The sequence below is a fragment of the Lagopus muta genome, chromosome 2, assembly GCF_023343835.1.
Source record: "Lagopus muta isolate bLagMut1 chromosome 2, bLagMut1 primary, whole genome shotgun sequence".
NCBI classification, from domain to species: Eukaryota; Metazoa; Chordata; class Aves; order Galliformes; family Phasianidae; genus Lagopus; species Lagopus muta.
In genome coordinates this window covers 22,904,899-22,922,625 of record NC_064434.1, presented here as the reverse complement: position 1 = coordinate 22,922,625, position 17,727 = coordinate 22,904,899, and the positions used below count along the sequence as shown (strand labels likewise).

General features: G+C 44.8%; 1 protein-coding gene across 5 annotated transcripts in view; it reads right to left on the bottom strand.

Annotated features, from left to right (window-relative positions):
* The window catches only part of LRRC1 (leucine rich repeat containing 1), a 64,368-nt gene extending 46,882 nt beyond the window's left edge, over positions 1 to 17,486 (bottom strand). The window contains exons 1-2 of one of the 5 annotated variants that reach the window (XM_048935622.1): positions 17,280 to 17,486; positions 8,910 to 9,027 (exon numbers count right to left, since the gene is read on the bottom strand). In XM_048935622.1, coding sequence (XP_048791579.1) covers positions 8,910 to 9,027; positions 17,280 to 17,438 — 277 coding nt within the window. In that variant the 5' untranslated portion in view covers positions 17,439 to 17,486. Of the gene's footprint in view, positions 1 to 8,909; positions 9,028 to 9,134; positions 9,772 to 10,369; positions 14,680 to 14,717; positions 17,044 to 17,279 lie in introns of those variants that run through there. The other 4 variants (XM_048935623.1, XM_048935625.1, XM_048935624.1 and 1 more) reach the window with 4 other exon arrangements.
* Positions 17,487 to 17,727: the final 241 nt, after the last annotated feature.

Sequence of the window (17,727 nt, the reverse complement as noted above, 5' to 3'; positions counted from 1 at the left end):
AAACACAAAAGAAACAGCTCTTTAAAGAACCGCCCTTACAGCTTTATGGAAAATACACAAACAGGTTCAGGTTGGGTTTTCTCAGCCAAATCCCTCACTATTTAATTAACAACAAACTGAAGTGAGGTAAGTGTATCTCTTCCTCCTCCTCCTCATTTCTGTACACTTCCCTCTTCCAAGGGAGAAGAGAAACAGGGAAAAATGTTATTCACAAAAGAGCATTTCATAGCTACATAAAGAGTAGAACGTCACTTAAAAGAAAACTGTATAAAGACTTAAAAACAATCTGGTTTTTTGAATAGTTAACACGCTGAAAATCAACAGACTGTGCTTCCCAGCTGCAGCAACAATCAGAAATGTGGGATCACATGCTGCAAATGGTAAGCATGGGAAAAAGAAAAGGGCCAGGGCTGAGGGAAACTCAAAGATTAGATCACAGGGAAACAGTAATTTCAGGTGAATTCAGCAGAACAGCCGGACCTCAGCAAGGAATTACATCTTCTGCTTTTCATCAGCAGCTAACAGCAAGGTTGTTAAACAAGGATAGGAGATGCCTTTATGAGGATTTCTGTCTTGGACCTTGAAGTTAGAAGAAATTAAATCACAGAATCATAGTATCATAGAACGGTCTGGGTGGAAAAGGACCACAACGATCATCTAGTTTCAACCCTCCTGCTATGTGCAGGGTCATCAACTACTAGACCACACTGCCCAGAGCCACATGCAGCCTGCAAATACATTTTATAAAAGCAAGGAAAAAAAAGAAAAGTTAAAACTAGTATTCTAGTTTTGAGAAGCTGCAGATGACAGATACTGTGTAAGTACTGCAACAGTCAAGCTGCATATTTATTGGCATCTAACCTTCCCCACGAAAAGCCCCAAGAAGTTCTACAGAGAAAAGAGTGAACAAAGCCTGCTTGCAGATCCTCATTTTATGATCTCTAATCTAGATTAGCCACAAACTGAAGTATTTATTTTAATGTCACTCCCATATGGATTGACATTTAATGCTTGACCAAAGGTTTCTGTTTCCAGCTTGGCCTACTGGTTTCAGAAAAGCTCCACCTTTGAAACCTATGTCTCCTCTTGAATTTGGATGAAGCTATCAAATTTGCTAGATACACATTAAGGTTGCTAGATACCTAAACCATCACAGTTCCCTTAGAAAAACAGTAAAATCTGGCATAATGTACCATGATGGAAAAATCACTATGTTGCAAAATTCTAGTAGTCTGCAGTAGACATAGAATCATAGAATCACAAGGTTGGAAATGACCTGCAAGATCATCTAGTCCAACCATCCTCCCATCACCAATGCTACCACAAGCACTGAACCATATCTTGCAGCTCCTCATCCAGACGCTTCTTGAACACTGCCAGGGACGGTGACTCCACCACCTCCCTGGGCAGCCATTCCAGTGCCTGACCACTCTCACATTTTTTGTCCCCAGCACTTTTCTTTAAGAATCGATCCCTAACATTCACATTTGGGATACGAAGATGATATTGTGCTTTAAGCTCATGTTTTAAACTAACTTCAGAAGAGGTATGGGAAACAATACAAAGAAAACATGCCAACAGAAATTAGAATTGTCCAAAAATTACTCAAGAAAGCACACAAACACACCACTGTCAGCAGGCAACTATCTGAAAGAGTGAAAAACCTGTTTTCTTCTGGTCTACAGCTAGGCAGCTTTACTACCAATTAGCACCAAACAAACAAGAATAAAATCACTTGCCTGATTGCCAGACATAGGCTAGAACTTATCATTATTAGCAGTAGTGATTTGCTGCTATACAAACTACAGCAGTCACTGGTGGGATATCCCATGGTTTCCAGGTATTCACAACAAGGGTTACAGTGAGTGTATCCATAGCATGCATTCTTGTCAGGTAAGAACCATCTATCGCAGGAAAAGGAATGCACAAAGGACACAAAGCAGTTCCGAAGGCAAAAAAGCAGCCTACCTGATCTAACAGCTGAATATTTTAACAACAAATGTCTGTTTGCAAACCATGCTGCCTCACTGCACGTCTTGCTGCCTTCTTTTTCTTTCTTGCCCACTGAGCAAGTATTAACTTACAGAAATGTCTCAGCTTACTACTTACTGCCAGAACCATACCAGCCTATTTGTGTCAGGGCCACTAGTGCCAAGCGGAGGGGAAGAGGACTTCCATGGAGAGAGTTCACATGCTGAAGAAGCGCAGCAGAGGCAGACAGAGACACCTGAGGTTGCACCAAAGACCAAAAAGCAGCAGTTGGTACATGAGAGTGTAGCTTGAAAGGAACTACAGGTCAGGTTTAGAAGCCTTAGAGTGTTTCTGCCTACCTAGCTGATGTTCTCACTGCAAAACAGCTGGGTCACCAGCCCAGGCTGACTTGAAACAAGCATTCAAGTGTCTTCCTCTCAGTCAGTACTTCTAATTTGAAAACACTGGTTATCTGGCTGTTTTGTGGGAATACTTACCCATTCTGTGGGCAGAAGGGAGGTAATTCTACAGAAAGGATGACAGGTATGTCTCTGATATCAGACAGCTGAATAGAAGGAGAAAGCATTGGTGTGCATGCCCCAACATAAACAAGCAATGTGAAGCCTTAAGAGTGAAGCAGCATCTCTACTGCTGCATTAACTGATGTTCTGTATATCAGCCATGTGTGCTCACAAGCATCGTAACAAAGCTTTAAAATACTTCTGTGATTAAGATGTACACATCACACAATATGCAGCGATTGTGGTGTTCTGAGGATGACTAAGAAGTGTAAACAGACTTTTAAATAGATTGTAAAGCAGCTGAAAAGAATAAACCCTTCAAATAGGAAGCAGTAATATCAATCAGAAATTAAATACTGTTGCTATTGGTTTCTGAATGTACAATGATAACTGAATCACAGAATCATAGATTCCTTGGAGCTAGAAGGGACCTCTGATGGCCACCTAGTCCAACTCCCCTGCAACACCAAAGCTAGATCAAGTTGCCCAGAGCCTTATCCAGCCTCGCCTTCAAAGTCTCCAGGAATTGGGCACCCACCACATCTCTGGGCAATCTGTTCCAGTGCCTCACCACCCTCACTGTAAAAGATTTTTTCCTTATATCTAACCGAAATCTGCCCTCCACGAGCTTGAAGCCATTTCCCCTTGTTCTGTCACCACAGACCCTGCTAAACAGTCTGTCCCCTTCTTTCTTGTAGCTCCCCTGTAGATACTGCAAGGCCTCTATCAGGTCACCTCACAGCCTTTTCTTCTCCAGGCTGAACAGCCCCAGCTCTCTCAGCCTATCCTTGTACAAGAGGTGTTCGATTCCATGGATCATTTCTGTGGCCCTTCTCTCAGATCTATGTCTCTCCTGTACTGAGGACTCCACAGCTGGATGCAGTGCTCCAGGCGAGGTCTCACCAGCACACTGTAGAGGCGCAAAGAGTGAAGATAATATAAAATAAGAATTTCCCAGTCTACAAACATAAGCCATTTTGGAAGCAAGGAAAAGGTAAAAGAAGGTTCTCTGCACTTGGGACATCAGCTTGCAGCTGCCAGAAATTGATCTCAAAGATCTTGGACACAGGTCAGACTGTCAGCCCTTAGCAGCAGCAGGTCATCTCTTCTTACACTACCACGTTTGGATGCTTCTGAGGAATTTGCAATTATTTTTACATAAACTACTGCATATTTGCCATAATGTAGCAATTGCGTCAAGATGGGACTTTAGAATTGCAGATCTTGGTTTCACCACACTTGTATCTAAAACAACTGCACTATCAACAGTGCCATAAGCCCAATTTAACCAGAAACTGCAGAAATGTTATTAAATAGCCATTTTCCACAGCACAGAACCAACTGCACATATCAAAATTGCAATATTATCATTAACAGAGTAACGAACCATTCAAAGTAAAGAATCATCCTGAGGACTCAGCATCATGCTGAGTCAAATATGTCTTAACAAGATCTGCCCACACACAGATTGCTTTAGTAGCTGCCACAGCCAACCTATCACTCCTGAGTTCAGCAAGTAACTGATTACAGCTGCACAGAGACAGGAATCAGAAACAGAGCCAGCGTAATCCATCTACAGAGACCATCAAAATCCACCGGACACTTTCCCACTGCTTTGAGACTCAAGGCTTGGACACAAGAGAAAACTTGAAGGTTAGCGAGAGCTTCCACAGAGGATCACTACTGTCTTGCTGCTAGCTAGGGAACAACAAGCAGCACAGATCTGGTCTACAGCCATTGCATCCACTGCATGACTAAGTTCCTGGTAAGCATGTTTAATGAGAACAAAAAGAGTAGCAGCAGAGAAGCCTGCCAGGCTTTTATCACAGAGACAGCAAACATACACAAGCACAAAAGGCTCATCCCTCACACAGGCAGGAGGGTTAGCCTTCATGGCAGGCAGGGGCACACAGCAGCACTGTGCAACGGGGCTCCCACACCTGGGGGCAGCAACCGATGCCCAGCAGCCAGTGTCCGGTGGGAAAGCTCACAGGGGTTTTCTGTGGCTGAAACTGAAGCGAACTGCTGAGCCACCTGTCAAAGGCTAGGAAAGGTACAGGAGCTTTAAAAAAATTAAAAAAATTCAGGACTCCACACTATAATATTACAAGAAATTGTGCCCGCTAGAAACTTACTTCAAATAAAAATACTATTACTAAGCAGGTTAACACCTGTGGGGCATTTTAAAGAACATGCAATATCAGGAAAAGTGTATCGGGGAATCTGGAGGATTTAATATTTATCAAAGGCAAAGAAACAAGAAAATGTTCTTGTAGCAGGGATGCACCAAAAAGGAATGAACCACATCTGCAGCAGCACGACTTACACACATAGCAGACATAATCCTGCATACAAGCATGTGTTACATAAACTGCAGAAACTTTATGCCGTTCCTCTTCTGTCTGGAGGAAGCTACAGAAGGAGAAAAGCCATTAACATGGTAATGAATGTGAGATGGCAGGGCTTTAAGCTCTATGAGTTTAGCCCCCAGGGGTTGTGAAGAAGAAAAAAGGAGGAGGGGATGCTTCAAGAAATCTCTGCGGGACCAGCAGCATGGGCAGCAGCTTGCTACAGTGCCAAAGGATTTCAAACAGTGGCACGTGCTCCTGGAGAGAAGGAAGCTTCAGCACAGCGCCTGCTGAGCTACACAGAAAGAGCTGCAGGAATTGAGGCACATCTTCCTTGCCTTGGATTACATTACTTTTCTGAATCACAGGGTCTTCGGAGACTAAGAGTGGGTCCCACGTGCTGTGGGAAAACACAGAGCACACAAGCATTTCTTATTCTGCCTAGAGGAGAATCTCTCTTCTTCACCACGTAGGCAAAGACTTGATCTGAAACTCAATGCAAAGCACAGGAGCCTTGCCCAAACTATGTGTATGTGCTTCAGCAAGCCAGAGTCCCTGAAAAAAATCCCTGGTGATGTGAGAATCCTGGACGGGATTTACCTGAATATGGGGCTTTGGAAGGATCCAGCAGTCATCTCAGACACACGGCAGATGAGCAGCAGAGTTCTGTGTGTCAGAGGATGCTACCTGGAACACTCATAGTCTTAGACACAACTTTGCCAGTAACCCCAAAAGCTCCAGCACCCACTGCTAAAATGCAGCAGGTCTGCTTTCTTTAGCTTTGAACCGGCTCACCAGCTGCTTGAACAACCTGACACTGAAGAGCAGAGATGAACTGTACTGACAGATAACCCTTCAAATGTTTACCCTCACTATGCTATCTACTCAGCAAAGCTCTCCTCTGCCCTCTGATATTCCTATCTTTGGGCTTTTCATACTGCCTTTGCTCAAACATCAGCCTCATCAAGGCTAGAAAACACAGAGGGATGCTTCCTTTGAAACCTACATTAATTCATTCTCATAAAGGAATAAGAAATAGCATTAACATGCAAAAAAGAAGGAAAACTTCAAGATCACATGGCTCTTAGCCTTCCCCCCAAATCCTCCTCCCCTTGCACCAGTAAGGCTGTGCTGGTTTTTGTAACCAGAGCTCATTCATGTGTACTCCCGACAGTGAAAGGAAAGAGCATAGGAACAGGAAGTTTACATCTGCAAAAGATTTTTCCGTTTACCTTGAAGGATTCTTGCAGTTTGATACTCACTCATTAACCAAAAACTACTTAAAAGATCAACTGTGTACTCAATCTTAATATACATGAATGTGTCTCAAATACTGTAAAGAACCTGGGAATGTAAGAAAGTCATACTTGAAGAGTTTCCCTGCTCACCTTTTCTGAGAGTCTACATGGAAAGCACACAACACTGCACTGCACAGGCACTCAGAGCTGGTGCCAGAGAGCCAGGAGAGATCCTGCCAGAGGGCATTGACCCACCTCCAAATACAGCACATCACCACTGCACAAAATGCAGAGAAAATGCTTCCACTAAGGCCTGGAAGTGTCCTGAAGTTCAGCCGTACAAGTGACACATCAGCTCAGGGAACTTCAAAGATCAAATGCAGACCAAAGGATTAGATGGAAACAAGGAAGGATGACATGTTACCATTTTATTAAGAGGGAGATGGAAGTACTTTCTTTGTTTATTCTAAAGACTTTCCTCCTCTGAGGAGGAGGAGAGGTTAAAATATAAAGGGCTACTACTGTACACGGATCGTTAAGTGAATTTATATTTGCATTTTTAAGCTCTTGAGGAAACAGAATGGCCAGAACTGAAAGCAATTAGCGCAGTGAACCAGACAGCTAAAATAACAAAAAACACAGAACAATGATCTCTTATTTCCCGAGTTCAGATGTCACCATCACACTTTTCTATTCATGCAGCATAGTGCATTTTGAAAAGCTGGCCTGTTTTTCTGTGCCTGAAAGGAATACAAAGAGTTCCTATTTTTTTTTTTTTTTTTCCCTCCAAGTAGTTTAGTAATTAGAAAAACAAAAAGTGAGGAAATGCAAACCACTGAACAGGAGAAATCTTTGTCGGGTTGCAGATCTGACATACTGGAAGTTGGATTCAAAATACAAAAGTTAAGAAACAAAAATATTGCAAAAAAGCCAAAACCTCGTATGAGAATTTCCCCCTGCAGCATCACATATGGTGCGTGTTTTGCCATTTAACTCCCAGAGCCAAATGAGTCGCATGACAACCTAAACATGACTAAACAGTGGAAAGTAACATCAGTCATCTTGTGTTGTGCAGTGGTTTCCCTGTACCACCTCACGGTGTGTTTTGGTGTTAAGCCGAAGAGTCAAATTGTGCGTTAACTGAGTGTCCTCTGGGATGGCAGTACCAGTCACCTTCTGCAATGAATCACAGAGAGGAATCAGCAACGCAATAAAACGCATGATTAACACTGAACTTTGGATGCAGGAAAGAAATTGCTTCCCGCAACCTGCGTACGTCCAACACATCACTTCAGAAAACACTTCCTCGCGCAGTAACTTCTAATGACACGCATGCACCTACCCGGCCATAAATGTTCACACCATCTGTTCTTGTTACAGTTGAGCTCTCAAGCCAACTTTCAAGTCAGGCTGACAACAGTTCACATGGCTCTGATCCATCAGCTCTTTTGCAGCTAGTAATTCATTTGCAGAAAGAACTACTCAGCCAGCACAGTATTTCCTTTTCACTGAGATCTGTCACAGACAGCACCAATCTCAGCCAAACTCAGTAGCCAAAAATACTGCACCAACGAACGCTCATCTATTTCTAAAATATTTTAACTAATGTGATTTTTCTGTTTTTCAGACCATTTCTTTCCAGTTTTCCTCTCTTCCAAGGCTTGCAAATGTGCATGGCATTATATGGTTCACAGATTATTTTTTTTTTCTCCAGAAACTGCCTAGAGACTCATTACGCATCAGTTATATTGTCAGATAGCATTAAAAGCACCAAACTAATAAAGGGTAGATACAAAATGCAGATAGTTACAGGGAGGTGAGGTGACAGCTGAAGGTTCTTCTGTGACAAAGAGTCAATGTGATATTACAGTGTAACAAAAACAAGGCTTCCTTTTGCACTATTTCTTCTCCTAGCGTTCAGTTACAGCCCTCTCCTATTTACAAGGCTGCACAGCCATGCCCCGGCCCAGCCCACCCGTCACACACCTCAGAGCGCATTCTGCACATATACGAGGAATACAAGGAAGCAAAAATAGCTGACAGTTGCTCTAATTTGTTAACACTGATTCACTCTTTCTAGACCACTGGGTCATAAGGCTGCTTAAAGGTGACCCAGCAGGCCCTGACCTTCTTTGAGAATTGCTAAGTTCACCAGGATACAAGAAAACAGCCAAAATCCAACCCGTTTTCATACCACCGTGGCTTAGGACAATATAAGCAGCATCAGCAACTTAACAACAGAATGACAAACCCATATGGTTTCTAACAACATATTTTAAACTACAGTTTCTCCCAGCATCCTTTTCTGAATTTCTCTCCATCAGTAACAAAACATTCATTTACTAGAAGCAAAATGAGAAACACAAGCATTCGGACTCTTGTTAATGACAGGCAAAGAGGGGAATAGAAAGAAAGAACTGGATTTTAACCCAGAGGTACCTTTTCTGGGACAGATAGGAGTTCTCTTTTCTCTCACTCTCTTTTTCTTTTTAAATTCTAAGCATTTTGGAGAGCTCAGGGAAAGAAATCAACATAGTGACAGAGAAAAAAATAGGGTTTAAAGCATTCTACAAACTGGAAAATAAAGCAGGCTCTCAGAAAGGCAGGACTAAAGCCCAGCATTACTTTATTGTTGTATTTCTACCACTGCCTCTCTTCTGCTCATTCCCTCCTGTCCATTTGGAACTTCAGCTAAATCCACGCATCACACAGAAAAGCATTCTGTGAGACACAGACAGCAGCTTCAGAGACAGAAAAACGCTACCAACCCAGCTGTGTAGATCCTGTGATACGACAGCACAAAAATCAAAGAAATTAACTTTGCAGCTCACCATTTCGAGACAAATCCAGTTCCACCAGCTGCATGAAATTCGCTATTTCTGGAGGGAGCCGCTGGATTTCATTATCACTTAGTCCAAGTTTCCGTAACTTCACAAGTTGGAAGAAAGGCTGAAAGAAAGAGAAACTCAGTGTCAGAAGACATTTGTAAAACTCACACGAATGCGATAAGCGATGAGCAACAACGCAACGTGGAAGTTACACTGGAAGCTGCTCACCTCATTTGAGCTGAAGTTATTGCTTAGAATTGGTTATGCTTCTTTAAGTCCTCTTTCAGAACTGCATCAGAATGAATGCTTTAATTTTTACATGCGAACACTAACTGCAAAGCTAGCCAGTAAAGATCATAGCAGATTTATGCTAGTGAAATCCAGAGTGCCTGCTTCAAAATCATTAATGGGGTGAGGTTATCCATCAGGGTAATTAAAAGCATCCTAATTACACACCAGGGCTCATTAGGAAGTTAATGCACAGAGACACTTCTAAAGGATGATCCAGAAAACCCACACAGAGGGGCTGCCAAGGTCTTTGTAACAGGCGACTGCAGGAACCAACTAGGTTATGGAGCTGCTCTCCCCCAGGAACACCTCCTTTCCAGTCTCATAAATCCCACGTTCCCGTCTGGAGACTGGCCCCATTTCAGAAGGACTAATGAAAGTTGTGTGTGATGCACATGACTTCAAGCCTCTCCAGCACAAAGAGGAACCAAATCACCATCTGGCTCTATGATCAGCTTCTCCAGCCTCTCACATAGGCGTATGTACAGCCATGTTTCTGCAGTCTATGTCCAAGGGTGACAGCGGATACTGCAACAATTGCTTACCAACTGCTGGCACAAAACAGGGATGAACAGTACACGCAAAGCAGGCAGGACACTAACTCACCCCCAAGCTACGTCCTGGCAGCCCTCAGGAAAAAGGAGCCATCAAATGACACCAGCCAAGTATGCAAAGGGCATCTTCACTGCACAGACTCATAGGCACTGCAAGTCACATCAGCCTTGCACTGCACTTATCAGGTGCAGAAGCAGCTGCTAATTGAGAGACAAAAAATGGTCTCTAAAAAGCTACTAAGACACAGGCATCTCTGGTGAGGGCCAAGAGCCCGTATCACAGCTTTTCTCTCTTCCAGACAGGCATTTGAAAAAGCCCAAAGCCCCATTCCTGGAGGTGTTCAAGGCCAGGTTGGATGCGGCCCTGGGCAGCCTGGTCTAGTATTAAATGGGGAGGTTGGTGACCCTGCCCGTGGCAGGAGGTTGGAGATTCATGATCCTTCAGATCCCTTCCAACCCTGGCCATTCTGTCATTCTGTGACTTGACAAAGTGACTGCAAGTGGTGGGGATCTGGGCAGAAATCCGTACTGTTAACTACACGGAGTCTTGATGTTGAGTTCCGTGTCCCTGGGCTGCACAGACATTTCTGCACAGCAGTCAAAACTGGCCCACTTGATTACCTGTGATCCATTCTTGGAAATGAGCATCTCCATTTTGTGGGAGGTTTTTTGTTTTGTTTTTTGTTGGTTGGGGTTTCTTTTTCTTTCTCTGTTGTAAGTGCTGGAGCGCACATAGCGCATATCACAATTCATAATTACATTTTCCTATCGTTAACATCTTCTAAACCAAAGGCATTCTTTTTTGCTGAATGTTCGTTAATGTGATAAAACCAACAGTCAGACAGAAGCCTAGAAAAGCACTTAAAGACACATTTGTTAAAACACAGCAGGATTACATTCCACAGAAGAGATCCCAATCTGTCCTAGTATAGTCCAAAAAATTCTTGGCAAGACCTACTGAAAAGGTGTCTCACTGCAGAGTTTTTTCTCAGCCAGTTTGTAGCTGCTGAGCCATGCAACAAACATCGATGTGCTGATAAAAACCTTCTCATATGCAACAGTTGTCCTTGCAAGAGATCCTTCACAATCACAAATGAGAAAAAATAGAAGAACACAATAAAAAGACAGAAGATTAAGAGACAAAATGATCATTAAAAAGATATTGAGAGGTGAGGATCCACTGGAAGGCTTGCAAGCCCTCACCTCACCCACTGTCAGGGATGGATGCATTTATTTACTGGACGTGCAAAGCACAACTGTGCAACAAACAAATTACACAACCTCTACCTCTAAAGGCACTCTTGGTTCTGTAACAGACCACTTAAAATAAATGCAAACCGGGAGCCCTGTTTCTAGCTTGCATGACAATTTCTAATGCATGACACCATTTTGTTGATCAAATCATAAAGTGCAGTTATGTGAATGGAGTTTCTTTGAACTTCGTGCTTTCTTGGCTTTTTTTTTCCTTTAAACTACAGAACATAACGACCCCTGCCTGCTCAGTACATCCTACTCCCTTGCAGTAACTGCTCATCCTTTATCCAAGGCACAACATGAATGCTCTTGAGCACTACTGCAGTCAAGCAATAACTCCTTTCTGCTGTATTTGTTTCACCTGTCAAAAAGTCCACAGGGAAGAGAGGGAATCAAGAGCGTGTGGAATAGAGTTCAGCAACTGTAAATATATATAGCAATATTTGTTATGGCTTCACCATTCAGAAATGCCTACACCAATCAGAAATGTTTTCCAATGTATTACATCAAACAGAATTCAGTTTCTATTTGAAAAGCTGTAACAGCTGAAACTCATTGCAGCTCCTGCATTGAGGCAATCCAGGGCACAGCAGAACATCCCCACAACATGCTGTAATAGCAGGGTTTGACTGCAGACCCGATGTCTCTATGGGTATCTTGGCAAGACTTTTAATACTGCTCAGTTAAGCCAGCCTAATTAACAGCGCTTCAATGAGACAAATAATTCCATGAGCATCAGCACTAACAGAGCCTACAACTTTCTATTTAGCAGCAATTTCCAGCCTTAAATTGAAGCTTTTCTTACTATCAAAGAACATATAGAGGTTTCTCTTATACATCTTGAATGGAGCCATTTTCTCACTGGAAAACTAATCAAGCCTCATCCACTCAGCCCTACATTTAAAAATAAATACAAAATAAAACCACGCCAACACTTCATTCTGGCAAAATTGGGTTCATGTCAGCCAATGGAAGAAGAAAGAAAACAGAAACAGACTGAAGAGATAAGCAAGCAACTCACAGAAAGAGCAGCTCATGTGAGCAGAGGGGTTTGTTTGTTACAATGCAAGTGGCACTCTTGATTCTACAAAGGAAAGTTAACAGAATTAAGCCAAACCGGCTGGATTGATAGAACTCAAGATTTTCCCTCGGGAAAGTGGCCAAAACGATGCTCACTCCTTGAATGAACACTTGTGCAACAAAAACATGAATGCCCAAAAACGCTGCCTGAATTCTTCAGCACCTTTCCTCAAAAAAAAAAAAAGATGGAAACAGCTGTCAACTGAAATCAAAAACACAGCAGGGCAGGAACACCTACTTGGAGCTACAGCTGTGTAAGGGGAGGAGCAGCATTTCAGTGCTAGAGCCTTCTAGTACTAGAGACACAGCAAAGCAAAACTCCATTTGGCACAGGTAGCACAAATAAATGATAGCAGTTTGAAGCAGAAGGTCATTACTAGCAGTAAAGACAACAAACATTAGAGACAAATGTAATCTACCGACTAATTTTCAGCAGAAGTGAGAATGAGAGGGAGAGGAGGAGCGCTGCAAATTATCTCCAGGGTTGCAGGGTTGTATTTACACAGGAGAAAGATTTATTTACTTACATATTCTGTTGTCGCATGCACTTGAGCTGTTGCTGACATGCTTAAAAGTTTTAAGTGCTTGCTTTTATGTCACATTTCCCTTTGACACCACGCTGTCTCTGCTTGTGAGAATTCATCAGTGGTACTACAGTACCTTACCAGGTCCTGATTCTTACTTTACACATTTTCCAAAGTTGTCAGTGACCAGCTAAAGGATATCTAAAAGAGTAATGCCTTTGCCATGAGGGAGTCAGCTTGTCCATCAAGGTCCCCCAGGGCCTTTTTCTTCAAAGCTGCTTTCCAGCTGATTGGCCCCCATACAGCCTGTACAGCAGCACAGGTGAATCCTCCCCAGGGGCAGAACTCTGCATTTCTCTTTACTGAGCTTCACAAGGTTCCTCTCTGTCCATTTCTCCAGCCTGCCAAGGTCCCTATGGATCGCAGAACAATCCACTGATGGATCAGCCCCTCCTCCCAGTTCTGTCTCATTTGCAAACTTGCTGATGGAGCACTCTGTCCCATCACTCAGGTTATTAATGAAGATGTTAAGTATTATTGACCTCAGTATCAATGTCTGGTTACACCACTAGGGAATTACCTCCCCCTGGACTTTATAGCACGGATGACTGTTCCTTGAGTCTGGCAAGTCAGCCCTTTTTCAGTCCACCTCACCGTTCACTTATTCAGTCCATACTTTCTCAACTTGTCCATGAGGATATGGGAGACAGCGCTGAAAGCCTGGCTAAAGTCAAGACAAGCAACATCCACTGCTCACCCCAGCCACCAAGCCATTCATCTCACTGTAGAAAGCTATCAGGTTGATGAAGCACAATTTCCCCTCCATAACTCCACACCATCTTCTTGTCCTTTATCTGGCTGGAGCTGGTTTCCAGAAGGATTTTCACCATTACCCCCATAGGTGAGGCTGATCAGCCCGTAGTTTCCAACTCCTATCTTCAAGAAGGAAGATGTGGTATTACCTTTATTCTGGTTCTCTGGAATCTCCCCTGATTACTGAGACCTTCTAAAGATAACCAAGAGTGGCTTTACAGTAAAACTAGCCAGCTCACTCAGCATTTGTGGGTCCATCCTGCCAGGTCCCATGCACTTGTCTATGTTCACACTATTTAAACGTTCCCTAACCTGATCGTCCTCCACTAAAAGCAGTTCCTCTTTTCTCCAGACTTTTCCCACTGATCTCAGGGACCCAGGATTGCTGAAGACCAGCCGTAACAGGAGACCAAGACAAAGATGGCTTTCAGTACCTCTGCTTTTTCTGTGTCCTCTGTCACCATTTCAGCATTCTCTTTGCCACACTCAAAAGCAAATTTTCCCTAGTCTGTCTTTTGCTGCTGATATACTTACTGATTATCATTTTGTCCTTATTAGCCCTTCCTAGATTCAATTCCAAATGGGCTTTGACCTTCTTAACTACATACAGTGTTCCTGGGGCACTCCCCTGTCAACTGTCAACACTCCATCCTCCTCTACGCTTCCTTTTTGTCTGAGTGTTTCAGGAGCACCTGTTCATCTACACAGACTTCCTACCACTTTTGCTTGTTTTCCTGCTCATCGGAACGGTCTTCCTGAGCTTACAGAAGGCGACCAATGAAAATTAACTCTCTCTCCCATACCCCGCTCCTGTCCAGGATGGTCTCCCACAGACTGTTCCAGGCACATTTCTGAACATGCCAAAATCTGCTCTCCTAGAGCCAATATTCATCCACTGCAACAGTCCAGCCATGTCAGATACCACACATCTCCACAATACCAATGAGATCTATCAATTTCAAAAAGCAAATAAAATTTACTAGATTTACACTTTGAGAAGGGACAGTTACAACCTATATACATACAAACCTAAAAAGAAGTTTAGAATATCAGTTCATTCCACACCAGAATACCAGCTGTCAACCAAGCTGCGTCAGGAAAGAAATATGGCAGAACGGTGAAATTCAGTCTAAGAGATATTTTCTAAAAACAAGGAGTGGTATGAGAAGAACAGAGTGCCCTTCTTCTTAAAGAGCTTTCACAAGATTCTGGTATGATAACAGCACCCTGGATTTCAACACCCCGTGTAATAAAGAGATGCAGACACTGCCCAAGCTGAACGCTAAGCGGCTGCTCACGTTTCTCCAACACAGAAACTGGAGCATGCGAGGTGGCCACTGTCTAACCAGGTCCCTTGTGGAAGTGGTCTCACATCAGTCGAAGACCGGCACAGAGAAGCACTGGCATAGAACAGTGAAATTGGCATAGAACATAAAATTACAGATACAGCTATGGGTAAGCTAAAAAAAGTGAAATGACTGAGTTACATCAGATTAGGTCTACAAATCCTACATATAAACAATCCCCAAAAGAAGAAAGAGTTCAGCAGACCTTTAAGCTAAACTGAGTGCATACATAAAATTTTGCCTCTTTTTTTTCCCCCCCATTGGAGTTTTCACGTAAGCAACATCTGCTCAAAGTCTCATGAGAAAGTGGTCTTTTTCCTTTGAGAAAGCACCACAGTTTTGCTGTTAGACAAAACAGCAGCAAAACAAGAGACAAATTACTTCCACTACTCACCAGTGAGAAGAACACCGATGATTTAAGATAAAAGCTAAAATAAAATATTGCTGTCATGGGTTCTTAAGAAACTTCAATTTTCTAGGAAATAGGAGGAAAAAAACAATGCTGAGGTCCAGTTTGCTACAGCAAATTCAGAGACAGAGAGCAATTAAGCTGACAGGATGTACTGGCCCTTAAATTCTGATGCTCAGGAACAGAAGACAACGCTTAATTGACCACGGGCTGATCTATAGAATTGAAAGCACCCCATTTTTACCTGATGCTTTTCATCAGGTTAGCTATTGAAATGCATTGTGCAGAATGTGTTATTTTCTTCTATCAAAGCAATTTGCCAGAAAGCTTATTCTTCAGTGAAGTATAGCTCTTGACACGTAGCAAATGATATACTACACATTACAGCTTAGCCTTCAAGTTTTCACTCACAAGGAAAATAAAAATGGTTTAGGTTTAAAAAGAAAAACACAGACTACATTTTTTAAGTTGCTCTGAGCTCACAGGTGCCCACACAATACGTTTTTCCCAGTCAAATTAGATACAGCAAATATTCACTGGAAGGCTCTTGGATGGAATACTGCACACCCAACACAGGAGGAATTTTTTAACAAGAGCCATACTCTTCAACTGGCCCTAAACAAAGGCCTTATTTTTAAGTCTGAAGGGTGCAGCTCTTTAATTTTTCTTGTAAAGCACAAGCAGTGAGAAGCATGTTGACAGCTAGAAATTGCTGTTCTGTGGGAAAATATCCACAACTGCCAAGAAAGGATATAGAGACCTCAGTATTGAGGAAAACCACCAGAAGCTTAACGGGCACAGCCTGCTCCTCCAGCACATCCCACCAGGCTGGCTCATCCTGCAGGAAGGGCAAGAGGAGACGATGGAACCTGCAAGGCGGCAGAGGAAGGGGAGGGAGCAGAGGGAGAGAGAGCAGAGCCCAAAGAAAGAAAACATCTTCAAGGGCAGTCAAGAATCAGGCACAGAAGGGATGTGAGGGAGAGGAAGCAAGGAGCAGAAAGAGCGTTTAGACTGAAGGAAGTAAGCAAGATCCTGGGACATCCAAGGACATGGCAGGAAGGGAAAATATGCGTGGGCAGGGCAAGGAGCCTGAGACACCAGTGGTAGCAGCTAAGAAAGGTCACTGTCAACACAAACATGGGCAAGTTCTCTAGCAGGCTGCTGAGTAATGAAGCAGAACGGTTAGGGAGGCCTGGGAAAGGAAGAGGAGTGCTGAAATGGGAAACCAAAAGGATCCCTGTGCAACAGCAAGATGATAATTATTTATTTTTTTTATTGAGTTGCTGTAAAAATTATTAATTTGTGTTCCTGGGAGGATGATGGGTATATATTTAAAGAAAAAGAAAAAAAAAAAGTAGGGAAAAAGGGGGTCTCATCTTGGTTCATGTGTGCCTTAATACAGAAAAGGAGAAAACGAAGCAAGGAGCAGAAATAATGGGGGGGCATTCAAAGTTGTAGAACGGCTCTGGGCGGAAGGGATGTCAAAGATCACCTCGCTCCAACTGCCTCCTGTGCGCAGGGCTGCTGACTGCTACACCAAGCAGCAGCTCAGGCTGCCCAGGCCCCATCCAGCCCGGCCTCGAGCAGCTCCAGGGTCGGGGCACCCACAGCCGCCCAGCGGCCCGTGCCCGAGCCTCACCGCCCGCTCCGTGACAAACTGCCCCGACACCTGATCTCCATCTCCCCGCCTCTACTTTAAAACCATTCCCTCCCCGTGTAAAAAGCCGATCTCCCTCCTGCCAGAAGCTCCCTTTAAAGTACTGGAAGGCCACAACGAGTTTTTCCCGAACCCTCCTCTTCTCCGGACCGCACGAGCCCAGCTCCCTCAGCCTCCCTTCACAGGAGCGGCGCTCCAGCCCTCGGACCATCCTCGCGTCCCTCCTCCGGACCCACTCCATAACTCCACGTGTCTCTCGCTCTGGGCGCCCCACACCCGCACGCAGCACTCCAGGAGGGCCCCGCACGGCTGACCCTCGCTCTCCCGGCGCGGCGCGGCGGCCACCTGCCGGGCTGCTCACCTGCGCCCTCCCTCCGCCGCGCTCGAGCGACGCGGCGGCTCTGGAACCGGTTTCGTCCCGCCCGCCCCTTCCCCTCCCCGCGCTCACCTTGGGCAGCTCGCGGAGCTGGTTGGCGTCCAGCAGCAGCTCCTCCAGGCTGCGGCTGTAGCGGTAAATCTCCTCGGGCACGGCGGCCAGAGAGCAGTGCCGCTTGTCGATGGACTCCACGTGACGGTTGCACCGCCACAGGGGGATGCAGTGGAACATCGCCGCGGAGCGCGCCGCCCCGCCGGGGGGACGGGCCGCTGGGGGCCGCGGGGCGGGCGACGCCGCTCACCGCCGCCCCCTCCCCGCCGGCCGCTCGCCGCCGCGGGTCCCGGCGAGACGGCGGCAACGCGCATCCAGCGCGCCCCGGCGGAGGGAAGCGGCCCCGGGCGAGCGCGCCGCCGGCCCCGGGAAGCGGGGGGGAGAACGGCGGGCGGGAGCCGGAGCGCGGCGGGAGCAGCCCCCTATTGTCCCTCGGCGAGCCGCTGCCGGCCCCGCAGGGGCGTCGCGG